The sequence below is a fragment of the Periplaneta americana genome, chromosome 9 (assembly GCF_040183065.1).
Source record: "Periplaneta americana isolate PAMFEO1 chromosome 9, P.americana_PAMFEO1_priV1, whole genome shotgun sequence".
Taxonomy (NCBI): domain Eukaryota; kingdom Metazoa; phylum Arthropoda; class Insecta; order Blattodea; family Blattidae; genus Periplaneta; species Periplaneta americana.
In genome coordinates this window covers 103288177-103302026 of record NC_091125.1, presented here as the reverse complement: position 1 = coordinate 103302026, position 13850 = coordinate 103288177, and the positions used below count along the sequence as shown (strand labels likewise).

Here is a 13850-nt window from a genome sequence, read left to right as displayed (position 1 = left end):
AGCCTGTTGAACTAAACATTTATAATTGTTTCTTGAAATGCAAATCTAGTCTTTCAGGTAAAGCTCCCTGTAAAGCAGATTTGAATAATTTCAAGGGAAAAATTGTTCCGGGGCCGGGTATCGATCCCGGGACCTCTGGTTGAACGCACCAGCGCTCTGCCAACTGAGCTACCCGGGAACTCCACCCGACACCATCTCAACTTTTTCCTTTATATCCACACAACTCGCGTGGGCTGACGAAACGCCAGAGACTCACATCGAGTGCACACAATCTCTGTGTGACTTGGAATTGTGGTTTTCTGTTAACGTACACAGTGACGTATATAGGCCTAGTATGCAAATCTAGTCTTTCAGGTAAAGCTCCCTGTAAAGCAGATTTGAATAATTTCAAGGGAAAAATTGTTCCGGGGCCGGATATCGATCTCGGGACCTCTGGTTGAACGTACCAGCGCTCTGCCAACTGAGCTACCCGGGAACTCCACCCGACACCGTCTCAACTTTTCCCTTTATATCCACACAACTCGCGTGGGCTGACGAAACGCCAGAGACCCACATCGAATGCACACAATCTCTGTGTGACTTGGAATTGTGGTTTTCTGTTAACGTACACAGTGACGTATATATTATGCAAATCTAGTCTTTCAGGTAAAGCACAAATGTTTCTTGAAAGTTTGTATTTCGTATGGGATGATTTAGAATAAAATTTAAATTCTTCATATTGAAATGTGAAAAAGGAACACTTATAGCAGTTTCTATGACACGTAAACCTAGAGGCAGAAGAAATATAAACGCTCTAACAAAGGATAGTCAGAGAAATTTCTGTAGCCGAAAGAACTAGACTGAAGAAGATGAAGAAGAGCATAAATTCTTCTTAAAGGCTTCATTTCAGACTCTTATATTTGTTTGTTTTTTATTATTAGGATCTGGGTTCTAGAATATTCGATTAAGATAAATGTTGTGCGAAGATTATAGATTTAACACAATATAATTTTACACGAGACTTTTTTAATATATGTATTTATTCTCGGTACAAATACTTCAATTTCCAGCCAAGGTGTCATGTGAGCGTGTACTAATTACACACTTCACATAGTAATTTACGGTACAGAAATAGATAAAGTTATATAAAGTAATTCGTTCGAAAGAAAAGGACACATTTTCGCGAAGAAGTTGTTGCTGGAATGAGAAAACTAGTTTGAAGAAATGTTATCTTTGTTCGAAGCCGTGACAAATTTGTTCCATCTCGTGTGCAATAAAAACACCTGACGGTCTGAGAGGCGCTTTGCACTAACAAGGAAAACAGTGGAGCCTACGCCTCAACATTAATTGCGCAAGTTTTGTGGATCTTTCGTCCCACATGAACTGTGGGACTTGCAAGGTCGTTGAACAGCAAGTAATCCAGCAACAAACAAGGACAGGCTTAAGTGGTGCTTTCACACATGGATTCAATATTTCTGAATGTTATCGATACGTTTTATAGGAATTAATGTGTCATTATGCAATAAATTAAGACAACACAACTGAAATTGGAGGGGGGAAAGGAACTGGCCACCCTACCCCATTGTCTCCTGGCCTAATTGCCTCTTGAGTGATGCCTTATTGGTGTTACTTATGAGGTTCAAACCTGTCTTCGGACAATTGACTGAACAACAATTAATCACAGAATTAAGAGAAAAAACAGGCGTGATGTCTATTATAATACACTGTAAATCACAGTCAATAATTGTGGGCCATTCACGTTTGTTAAGCACTATTACCATACCAAATTTGTCTCCGAACAAAATATACGGCACCGAAATTCCGTTCAGTGAATCAGTAAAGAACCTAGGTATTTATATGGATAAAAGTTTAAATTGGAACATTCAAGTTGCAGAAACCTGCAAAAAAGTATTCTCATTAATCCACTCGCTTTCACGATTGAAGGTGTTGAACCCCGGACTCATTTCACCGGCATTATCACCTTCATCTCATTCAGACGCTAAATAACCTAAGCTGTTGATAAAACATCGTAAAATAACCTACTGAAATAAAAAAAAAAATTGACGATTGAAGAAATTTCTACCTTTTTCTCTGAAAAAGATGTTAGTGCAAACACTCGTGATGCCCCACTTCAATTACTGTGATATTCTGTTTACTGATCTAAGCGTTACTTCGGCGCAGAGACTACAACGTGTTCATAATATGTGCGTCCGTTTCGTCTGCAATATTCGCCGGGCTGATCATGTAACACCATCCCTCGAAATGTTGTCCTGGCTCCATCTAGAAGATAGTAGGAAAATACATTGTCTTTCCCTTCTCTTTCACATATTGCATTTCTCCACTCCTGTCTATCTTGCGTCTCGTTTTCAAAATTTATCCACCCATCATAACCTAGACACACGATCACAACACTCCTCAATATTATCCATTCCCTCCCACCGAACATCCTCATATTCATATTCTTTCACTGTGGCTGTTCCTTGGCTTTGGAATTCCCTACCGAGTAATGTCAGGGACTGTCAGACATCAAACCAATTTAAGAATAGACTAACGAAATATTTTTCTAACAATTCTTGTTAACAATAATAGCTGTTTCAGGTTTCTCAATGTTTAATGGTTTTATATATATCACAGAATAAATATTTAAATTACCTCATTATTATTATTATTATTACTATTATTATTATTATTATTATTATTATTATTATCAGTGGTAATGGAATATTTTGTTATGGTTGTACAGGTTCAACAAAATAAGCGAATACTAGCATGACTGCAGTGTGATGACTCATCGTCTGTTCGTGACAGATGAAGTCGAAGTCAGTAGCGCTCAATAAAACTGTGACCCGACCTCGCGACAAATGCCCTCTGCTTTTCGAGGTCATCTCGCAACCTATGCCGGCACCTGTGGCATCGATGGCTTGCACAACAATGACAAACTACCCTTTTTCGTGTCCCTAATTACATCTTATCTAATGTCAGATCGATGCAGTGGGATTATCGCTCATGATTCATTCGTTTGTTCGTTAGCATACTTTTCACCTCAGACTTCGCTGCTTATAGACTTCGATTGTCGTATCATTTTATTATTTACCATTCAACATTATATTTTGACACCCTTTACGAGATTATTATTATTATTATTATTATTATTATTATTATTATTATTACTATTACTACTACTACTACTACTACTACTACTACTACTACTACTACTACTACTACTACTACTACTAGTTTTATTAAATTGTCTTACTGATAATGTGTTTAATAACTATTTTATTTTTATTTATGTATATATTTCATCCTATAACCATTACAGGTTGCCATTGACAAAAAGTACCGTGATACAATAAGTATAGAGAAATGCCTTGAGGCTTTATGAAACATATTTTTGTTGTTACAGTGAAAAATAACAAATTGAAATAGATTGAAACACAAAATAATATACGAAATAACGTCAAGAAGATGTGAATTACAGTCATGGTCCCTTTGAATGATGCCTGAAAATAGCTATTAATCCTTTGCGTGTTTGTTTTTAAAATAATGTGTTTAATCTGTAACTACAGTCAGTGTATTGTTATTAGTATATCTTTGTTGTTACCTTTGCTTTAAAAAGAATGTGTTTAATTTGTAATCTTAAGTCATTTTTCTACTGTTTGCATTTGTACTGTTTACATTTGTTTTTAAATCTTTTGTATTGCCCCTACCATTATATATTGCCCTTAAAGAATTTCGGTATTCGTCAGTTGTAAGTCATTACTTGTGTTATATTTTAATTATTGTAATTGTTCCTGAATCATGTACTATGTAACTTGTAACCGTAAATCATTGCTTGTAATATCTCTTTATTACTCTTAACTGTTTCATTGTTCATGAATCAAGTATTAATTTGAAAGTGAAACTTTGTTTTATTAATCTACTATTGATTATCTTTTTAAGATCGTGATTTACTCTGAAATGGTTAGACATTCTTGTATACCTTTTATATTGATTATTCCTCAAACATCTCATTAATCTTTAACAAGAGCCATTCTTTCACTAATGTGCATGCTTCTACATAATTCATGTGAATTGTAACTGTGATCACTATTTTATATTATCACTTTACTATTGTTTATTGGTTATAAAATATGTATTTTTATGCCAACTATAACCCTAATATACCTCAGGGCGAAATAGGGTTTATTAAATTGAATAATAAAAAAAAGTCTTACTGCTACAAAGAAGATGTAAATATAAAATTAACAAATTTTATAGAATGTATGGAACAATACGTAGAACATTAAAATACAAAACACTGAAAACAGTTACAATTTTATAAATAATGGTGACAGTACCCATTTTAACATACGGTATGCAAATGAGAAGTGGACACTAAACTGCACGGATAAAAGGAATATTGAAAGGCACAGATATATCGAATTTCCTTCTCTCTATGGCCAAACCACATCATCACTCAGTTCCTAACCAACCATGGCCGCGTCCATAGGCGGAGAGAGAATCGGTACCTTGGGGGGGGGGGGGGCGGCAAAGCAAAACCATAGAATCCCGATATAACGAGGTTTGGGGGACATCGTTTACCTCCCTCCCTCGTTATAGCTTGACCGTGGTACAGTATATCGGAATATAATCATTTATTTTCGAGGGGCATGTTTCTTACAGTGTTACATGTTGTCACCGATCGATATTTTCATAACATATTCACAACAATAAATTGAAAGTAAAATTGTAACAACATATATAGACAATTTTACATTTAATTTATCTCTTTATTTCAAAAAGCTAGATATCATATTAATGTAATTTCTAATTATTTTATTTATCTCGTCTTTAAGTTTACACATTATACCGGAATCACTTTTATTTTTTCTGCATTGTTGTGCAGTATGTTATATTTCTCCAAGTGACTGCATGAACACGTGCAGACTTCTAACACATGAGTACAGGCTGTTACAAAAGAAACATTACAGTGCTTCCATTCCTCAAATGAGGTATAGAAATTCTTATACATTCAGAAATCTATATAATTTGAACTGGTAATGGAAATTACGGGAAAACGGCTGAACGAATTTTAATGAGTGACCCCTCATTTTCATGCCTGGCATCAAAAGTTTTTCGGAAAAATAGTAGTTTTCAGTGAAATGTCAATTTACCTACATAAGATAAGAACATCCTCATTTTGCACATTCAACACATTTCTTTTCTGTGTTCTGAGCATGACAGTTCGTTGCACTCTCACACAAGATAATTTTGTTTTCCCGTCTTTAGCTTTGGGACATAAAGCAAATGTAGCTTGTTTAAAATAAATATTATAGTCCAGGCACATGGTCTGAAGACATTAATTCGTCTATTTAAGCACAGAAAATTAATCATAAACAAAAACAAGAAAAATCTTTTGAATTCAATATTTTCTAACGTTAATAGAAAAAAAGTTCAGGGGGGCAGTGTCCCCCATAACTCCGCCTATGGCCGCTTCTGTTCCTACCTGTACAAAACGAAAATAATTCCCTCGCCAATCTGCAACTGTTCAGATAACTTTATACAAATGCCAAGTCACCTCCTGACGGAATGTACCATGTTCTCCAGAGATCGACCAGCTGTGCTCCAGAAGGTTCCTCTGCCTAAAGAGCTGAAACATCACTTCCATCATCATCGACGTAACAAATGAACTCCAGAACATCTTCAGTAAGCCCCATGACTAATATAAAGAAATAAATGAGAGAAGATTATTATTATTATTATTATTATTATTATTATTATTATTATTAATTAAAATTTTGAAGACTGCAAAATAATTAGAACGTTACGCAAATAAATGCAAATATTTGACGTGTGATAAAATCGTCCTCCATCTTGGTTTAGGGATAGCATATGCGTTTTCCCGCCTAAGCCATTTGTGATTCAATTCCCAGCTTGAACAATGGAAAAGATTTATCTTTCGTCCACGGGAATGGAGTTTGTCTCCTGTCATCTTCTGTTTTGTCTCAGCGGTAACCCTGGGCCATGCAGACCACACATCCAGAGACCTATTCAGAAACATGACAGGCCCGACAGATATAAAAATCTAAAATTTTCTCAAATATAACTTTTTTCAGTAACCAACAATTTTGACATGAGCGACTGAAGGAAAAGAAATTAATTGTCGAAGCTATTTCATAGACATGTTGATATACCGGTAGTTACATACAGTACATTCATAAGAAATCTCAATTGTATTTTTATCGACAAAAAAAGGGACTTAGACTTAGGTACGTCAACCAAAGAAAAACTATCGATAATAAAATTTTGTCTTCCATGTGCCATGAAAGACTATCGATTATTTAGAATCGAAATGTTAGTGGTTTGTATTATTACCAGAAAAAGAAGAGCAATGGAAATATTGTAAAATTAACGTAAACCTAGCCGTTGTAAAAAAAAAAGCACTGATTTTATGTTAAAACGTTACATGTTAATTAAAAAATTATTTTATAACTTTATCTTATAGACTTTTTTTTTTGTTAAAATTTTACAATTTTTTTGACTAAATCGAATCTAAAATTCGTGTTTGTTTTTCACGGAAAATAATTAAAAATTTCGGATAGGATCGTCTGGACTAGGCCTTTGCAAATATCTTTCCACCCTTCGTCACTGATCGGGCGGTAAGGATTGTTAAGATTAGGCCTACACATAACTGATGTGGATCCTACTATATGTGCTCGGGCGAATGTTCACAATACTGTACAGTATAATATTGTTTCAGATCTTACCATCGAACCCATTCGATTTGATAGTACTGTCAGTTACTTGACAAGAAAATTATGTACTTTGGCCTAAAATCTCATTATGAACCACCGACAACTTCTAATATATCCATAAATTTTAAGGGCCATATTCATAGACATTCTTAGCGCGGGCTTCCGGTGGATGATCAGCGAACTAGCGTTTTTCATATTCATAAACTAGTGTTAGAGATATGATATGATATGAATCCTGTACAAGTAACCAGTCGATAGCCGGGGCTAGTTTAGCACGCTCGTAGCGCGGGCTAGCGGAATGTCTATGAATAGCACCCTAAATGTTTTAAGTGTTTATCTATAAATAGCAAAATAATAACTAATAATAACTATAGATATTTTATTTGAAATTATGCAAAATGAATTACAAGTAATAAAACCGTTCAAATTAAAACATTAAATATGGTATCTAACCTTACATTATTAGGCTTAATAACGTTAGAAAATTGCTTTTGTATACATTATTTATTCGACCAATTACGTTATTTCGACTATCGATTTTTAACTAAGTATGTTAATATCGCACATGCAACAACACGCAAGCCTTGAAAGCAACAACCCAAAATGGCAGGAGCGATAATAATATAATAATATTCTAATAAATTGAGTTATTTTCTGCGTTCTAATGTGTGTTGCTTTGAGGTTAAAATCTCCAAACCAAAGCCCTGCAAAAAATTGATAAATACTGCGTAGACGCAAAAGTGCTCCGTGCCTGCCATCTGTTGCACTAGTAGGGAACACGCTGAAAATACACTCATGATCACCGTTGCATTATCAATAAAGTAACAAGGTAAGATATTTGTAAAAACTCAAAACTTAGACACTTAATTATGGTCGAACAAAAACAGTCGCATGCAATTTGCCTATAATGGTAATTAAGACGCTCGTAGAAAATTATGAAACTCGCCTACGTTCGTTTCATAAACATACTCGCGTCTTAATTACTACCATTATGGGTTCGTTGCATGATATATTATTAGAAAACAAAACTCTATTTTATTATTTGGCTCCACACCAAATAATTTAATTTGGGTATGTTTATGAGTAGTAGTTCGAGTAAATAAGCTACAAAAAGAAATACAGCTGATAACACGATGAAATTAATTATAGAGAAATTATTAAACTGTTGTGATAAAACAAACTACGAAAATTTCATGACACCGAGATCTCAGGTTTAAAGTACTTAGTACAGCCATAGATAGCACTTGGTCATACCTAGAACTGTGTATCCTAATTCAAGCAGCCGTATGCTACGCGGGAGCCTCGCCATCGACAATTACCGCGAGTGATTTGTGTGGCATAATTACACGCTCCTCATGACGCAGACTTCCAAACTACCAGGTTGTCTCCACCAATCACAGCTGCATTCTTTCGATTTCACACACTTCATTCTGCAAATTGCAATATGCGTTTCATGCCGAGTTCTTCTCCGTTAAACCATGAACTACAATATTCAGGGGTTAAACGTATTCGTTAATACAGTAGAGGAGGAAAGACCTGTCCTGTGACCTTATCACGTGCCTTGGCTATATCACTAATGGATATGGAGGGGTGAGAAAGATAGGTTTTAGTCTGAGATGAACTTCCGTGTCGGTAGATTCGTATAATATTAGGGCATTCGAAAAGTAATGACAACATAGTTACTGTTTCACACTAAATTTATTAGGTTACTTTCGTCATTACATACATCCGGTAGTACTAATAAACCGTGTATAGTTTTTATACGAGACTTATGCAGAGTTGGGACAGAAAACGTTACTAATAAACCATGCATAAGCGATGGACGTATAAACAGTCTGTAACTATACAATGGGAATTGCTTTGCAGTAGTTATATACACGAAACTCCTTGTTTAAGCGTTGTATATAGAGAAAAAATGGCCGCCCCTCTAACAGCTGTTCGTAGCTATCGACTGTCATTTTATGATGATTGCTGCCTTGTAACCACAGAAGAACAAATCAAAGAACATAGAATAATTAGAGTAATATTGCTGTAGCTTGTACTCTTTGACCAAAATTTAGTGCCAGTTGTACTATCGATACTTAACACGGCACACTAGAGCGCTCTAACGGATGCAACAGAGAATCTCAGATATTATATTACCTTTCGTAATGAAGTAATAACGAAACTATGACGTAGCTGTGTAACAGTTATACTGTTATACACGATGTATGTAGTGATCATTAGTAAGGAATTTACACACGACTTATAAACGAGCTACTCATTGTATAAGACAGTTAAACGTCTGTATATAGAGTTTTTATTAGTAAGATCGTTCAAATATAGTCTCCTTCCAAATTCTTGGAAGAAGGCGGACTCCATCTGCAGCAGCATTTCTGGATATATCTCTCACTGATCAATCTAAAGCTCTTCGGATGTCAACTCTTGATTTTGCACCCAACTTGCAATAGTTCAGTATGTTAGGACTTCTATCCCACAGGCTTCTTTTAATGCCCTAAAGCACTGAGTTGCATGTTTTTCTCTTGCAACTTGGATTTTGTGAAGCACCTTTATTCGTACATTTAGAGCTGTATTGTTTACTACAAATCAGAAACAGCCATTGTATATACAAAATATGGCTACTTCGAGACTTTCAATATTGCAAATTTATTAAACAATCGCTGCTCTATTACGTAGTAAAACATTTCAATGGTCACCGCTAGAAGTATTGATTTACAGCATTATTGTCACTACTTACCGAATGCCCTAGTATTAACCATAATGATACAAACTCTCTTTCTGATAGCTCATTCTTTCGCCTCTTGCACAGCTCACATGCCAGGTTTCGCCTCCTCATGTGAAGTACATAAATATGGTATAGAGAAAGCCAATTTAATTGTTTTTAGTGATGAGTTGAATCTTCTTTTGTATATTATTCTGAATTTTGGACACTTAGGTCAACCGAAAAATAGAATCGTTGAAGATACTATTTTTCAGATACCATTTATTACAAATTAATGTAACCTCCCATCAGAACGCTCTAATGGCCCAACCGCTAACGATTTCTCTTATCTTTACAGGTTATTACTACAGATGCATGGCCACAAAACCGGGGTAATCAGGAAAACTACGCAACAAATTTGAGTGGTAAGAACCAGTAGAAATTAAGTTATAGCCTAATCGAAACGGAAGAAGCATGCTACGAAATCTCTTTATTTTACTGATATTAATAGAAGAGTAGTGGCAATCAGCAACATTATTTAGACGTTAAATATAATCGTGCACAAAGTTATTCTGATAATCAATGGATATTTAAATCAAGCAACTTTTAGTTATCCTTAGAACTTTATTTTCTGCTCCCTGTATACAATCTTCCGATCTTTTTTCAATTCTAATTTTGCTTCTATACAACTTCTGCCATTGCTTTATAACACGCCATCTCTTTTTTTTTTCTTGTTTTGTTTACGTTCAATGTAGGTTTTCACAGAGTGATTGAAGTTCAGATAATTTTTTGTTTACATCTTATTCATTTCTTAGTTATATTTTAATATTCTGATGTGTGAAATGAGAGACTTGCCCCAAAGGGTAATCTTCTGGAATTATTTTTTTCTAAGTATTTTTACCCATAAAAGTCATTATTTCTGTATTTATATATTTATAATATATACTATATGTTAATAATTTCCACAAATCCACAAAAATAGTTGTTCATATAATATTTTAATAATATGTAACATTTTTATATTACAGTAATTAAAACGTGCACCCTTCCTAGATAAATAATTCACATTAACCTTCAGAAATATTTTTGTAGTTGACGTGCATCGTTACCAGCTGAATTGACATTAATTTTTAGATATGAAATGCATCATTCTCAGTTGAATTTACTCTTAATATTTAATACGAAAAACCCCAATAGTTCACAAGATTACAAGAAATTGCTCTACACGGACAGACAAGATATGCAAATGATTAATTTTTCTTTTGCATCAGGGATGCTGGTAACGTGTATTTCCGTGAAAATATTTAAATCCAATTTCTCTGCATCGTATTATTTCTATTTGTGTTCCGTAAAACAAAAGAAATGAAAATATTTTCAAAAATATCTTTCATTTTGTTTTTTGCTTTAGTTTTTCAATAGTCTACAATTATTTTACTTCATCACAATCTATGCATTTATGTTCTCTTTCCGGGGAAAATTTGACTTTCACAACTCGAGGAACGCCTGTGACGACAACATGGTCTACAATTTTAGAAGTACAAAAGATTTCAAAAGTGACGGGTAATTTTAATTTTACGGATCTAAGCCAATTTTAATGATTTCTTGAAAACTGAAGCACTGTTTCATTACAGAAGGAATATTATTGTTTAAGTACATGCATTCTTACGTACAGTTTCTTACGTACAGTTGTTTTTCTGTTCGTGAAAATAAATGCTCAGAAAAAAAAAAGTATTTTATGCTCGACCATGCCGAAATGTAGTAATTATACACCTGGTAGCAGGCCTTTAATGGACCTCATTAAAGTACACCTATTCATTAAAGTTCAGGTGTTCCACCAATCAGAAAATACCATTGTAGCAATATGAAAGCGCAAGTATCGATTATTCTCGGATATGCAATCGAATGACAATAATAAATCAATAAATCACCTATATTTGAAATAAAGTCAGTTCTGTTACTATAATAATTAGCGTTAATTGTAAATAATATTCAAATAAATTCAATTTGTCATCTCGTTTTTCAATGTCTAATTCAATTTCAAGGTTATATCAAGATTAATGTTTATTTTACTCTCTAGATTATATCAAAGTCAATGTCGACATTTGTTTCTCGGAAAAAATCAATATTTTCGCGTCTGCGCACATCTCACAATTTACGATGTATTGCACAAGGTCAGTTCCGCTCCTCAGTCAGATAAGAATAACATGAATACTTATCAATAATTTCAAGTTAGAGATATGGTCGAGCATAAAAAGTCGTATGAAACTTGATTATAATGGTAATTAAGGCGCTCGCATGAAAATTATGAAACTCGCTTGCGCTCGTTTCATAAACATACTCGCGTCTTAATTATTACCATTATAGGCTCGTTGCATAATGTACTATAACAATTAACCCATAATTTTATTATTGGTTCTCATCATCTAATTTCTGTGTTTCGTGTAAAATTCCAACAACAGCAATTTACTAGCTGTTGCTACGATATTCCTGATTTCTTTGTACCTGTAACGGAACCGTCTGTTTAAATTTTGCTGCAAGCTTCCAGAAAGAACTCAGATTGCGAGGAAGAATATTTAAACCATCGCGGATACGAAATCTTCGAAAGGTGCGCTGAGAAATTCCAAACATCATTCCAACTGAATGCTTACATTATATACATACAGTAGCATATTTCTAGTTAAGAGAGTGTGTTATAGTAGGTTATTATAGATTATAACAGGACCTCGTTTCTTTCAGTGAAAATTTTTTAAATTGCTCGAGGAAATAAATACAATATCTTACTCATGGTTAAAATGCGACAGCAATTTCGCAAAAAATTTCGTTATTTTTTTCACAATGTACCTAAATGTCATACACTCATACACAATTTTAATTAGTAATAGCCTAGACATAATCTTATACACAGCATTGTATTTGCAGCAACCATGACGAAATAAAGCTAATAATAATAATAATAATAATAATAATAATAATAATAATAATAATAGTAATAGTAATAGTAATAGTAATAGTAATAATAATAATAATAATAATAATAATAATAATAATAATAATAATTTCTACCCTTTGTCAGTCTTATTGTTACATAACTCACTTTTATACTGAAACTCAGTCATCAATGATATTATAGGGCCACTGAAGGGAATAATAGAATTCCCCAAAAAAAGTGTCTTCCTATTCCTTTGCAGCTGTCTCCTTTAAAACGTATGTACTGTATTTATTTTAAAATAATCTAAAAAGAAATGCCATTTTTCCTTTTTATTCCAGATATGAAGATAAAAAAAAAAAAAAAAAAAACAATTTTCACAAACTTTCGCTACAAATTTACTGTCATAAATCAGTCACATTTATGATAAACCTGCATATAGTTACTTCCTGATGCATCTGTCACATTTCGTGCTTATGTCTAATAATAATAATAATAATAATAATAATAATAATAATAATAATAATAATAATAATAATAATAACAATAATAATAATAATAATGTCTTGCTTATAAGTTAGCAAATATATGAGTGATTATAAAATAATTATGTCTCACTGTTTAAAACCTGTGTATTGTAAGCACTGCGATTTCTGTTTGGGAGCCAAGTTGGTACTGTCAGTAGTTCGACTAGTTCGACAGATTATAGACCGAAAAAGTCAGGTTGAAATCCTAACTGAACAGAGGTTTTTCACGTATCCAAACTTCTAGATCATAGATGTCCAATATTGTAACACGAACGAAGTAAACCCTGGCGTATGCAACCCGCAGCGCATATTCTTTAATGTCGTTATCCTATTTTATATGGAAAGTTATTGACCTTAGCAGAGCATGCTTGACGTGCAATATCTCCTGGTTCTGTAGGCGTTTGGACACCCGTGTTCTAGATGGTTTGAAAATCTACTGAAATCAATAAAATTGAGCATCACGTCTCATTCGAGAGTAAAATGAGCCGGTGTATGTGCTATCAAATTCAAGTGCAGAAGCCTAGAGAACGCGACATCTCTCCTCCTCTGGCACCTGTACACCTTGATGGCACATACACGGATGTTTAAGCTCTTACGAATCCAGTTTTGGTATAGAGAGTAGTTAAGGGTATGCCAACAAATGAGAAGTCTTCTCAGTCATGTGTTAGTGCAACAAGAACAAAGATTGTTACGAGGAAACACTAAGAATTGGCCTTGACATTCAAAGTATAGTTGTGAAATACTCTAGCGATGAAATAGGTGACTACGTAATTCAAGATGGAATGAATTTGTCTTCCTTATTGCCAAAATAGCATCCATTACCAAAGCTTGCGAAACATCAAGTCAGAAGCTCAGAATAAAGTGGGGAATCTCCTTCTACTTGGACTCATCCTCTTGAACTTCGTCATTCTCTTCGTTTTATTATCTTTATGCACGACCATGCCGAAATGTAGTAATTATACACCTGGTAGCAGCCCTTT

General features: G+C 34.0%; 1 protein-coding gene across 3 annotated transcripts in view; it reads left to right on the top strand.

The window, feature by feature from the left end:
* The window catches only part of LOC138706330 (protein spaetzle-like), a 137556-nt gene that overhangs the window by 88866 nt on the left and 34840 nt on the right, over positions 1 to 13850 (top strand). For all 3 annotated transcript variants that reach the window (XR_011333966.1, XR_011333965.1, XM_069835466.1), the window contains exon 2: positions 9776 to 9842. Coding sequence is in view for 1 of the 3 variants with exons in the window: in XM_069835466.1 (XP_069691567.1) it covers positions 9776 to 9842 (67 nt within the window). In the remaining 2 variants the exon portion in view is untranslated. The remainder of the gene's footprint in view (positions 1 to 9775; positions 9843 to 13850) is intronic.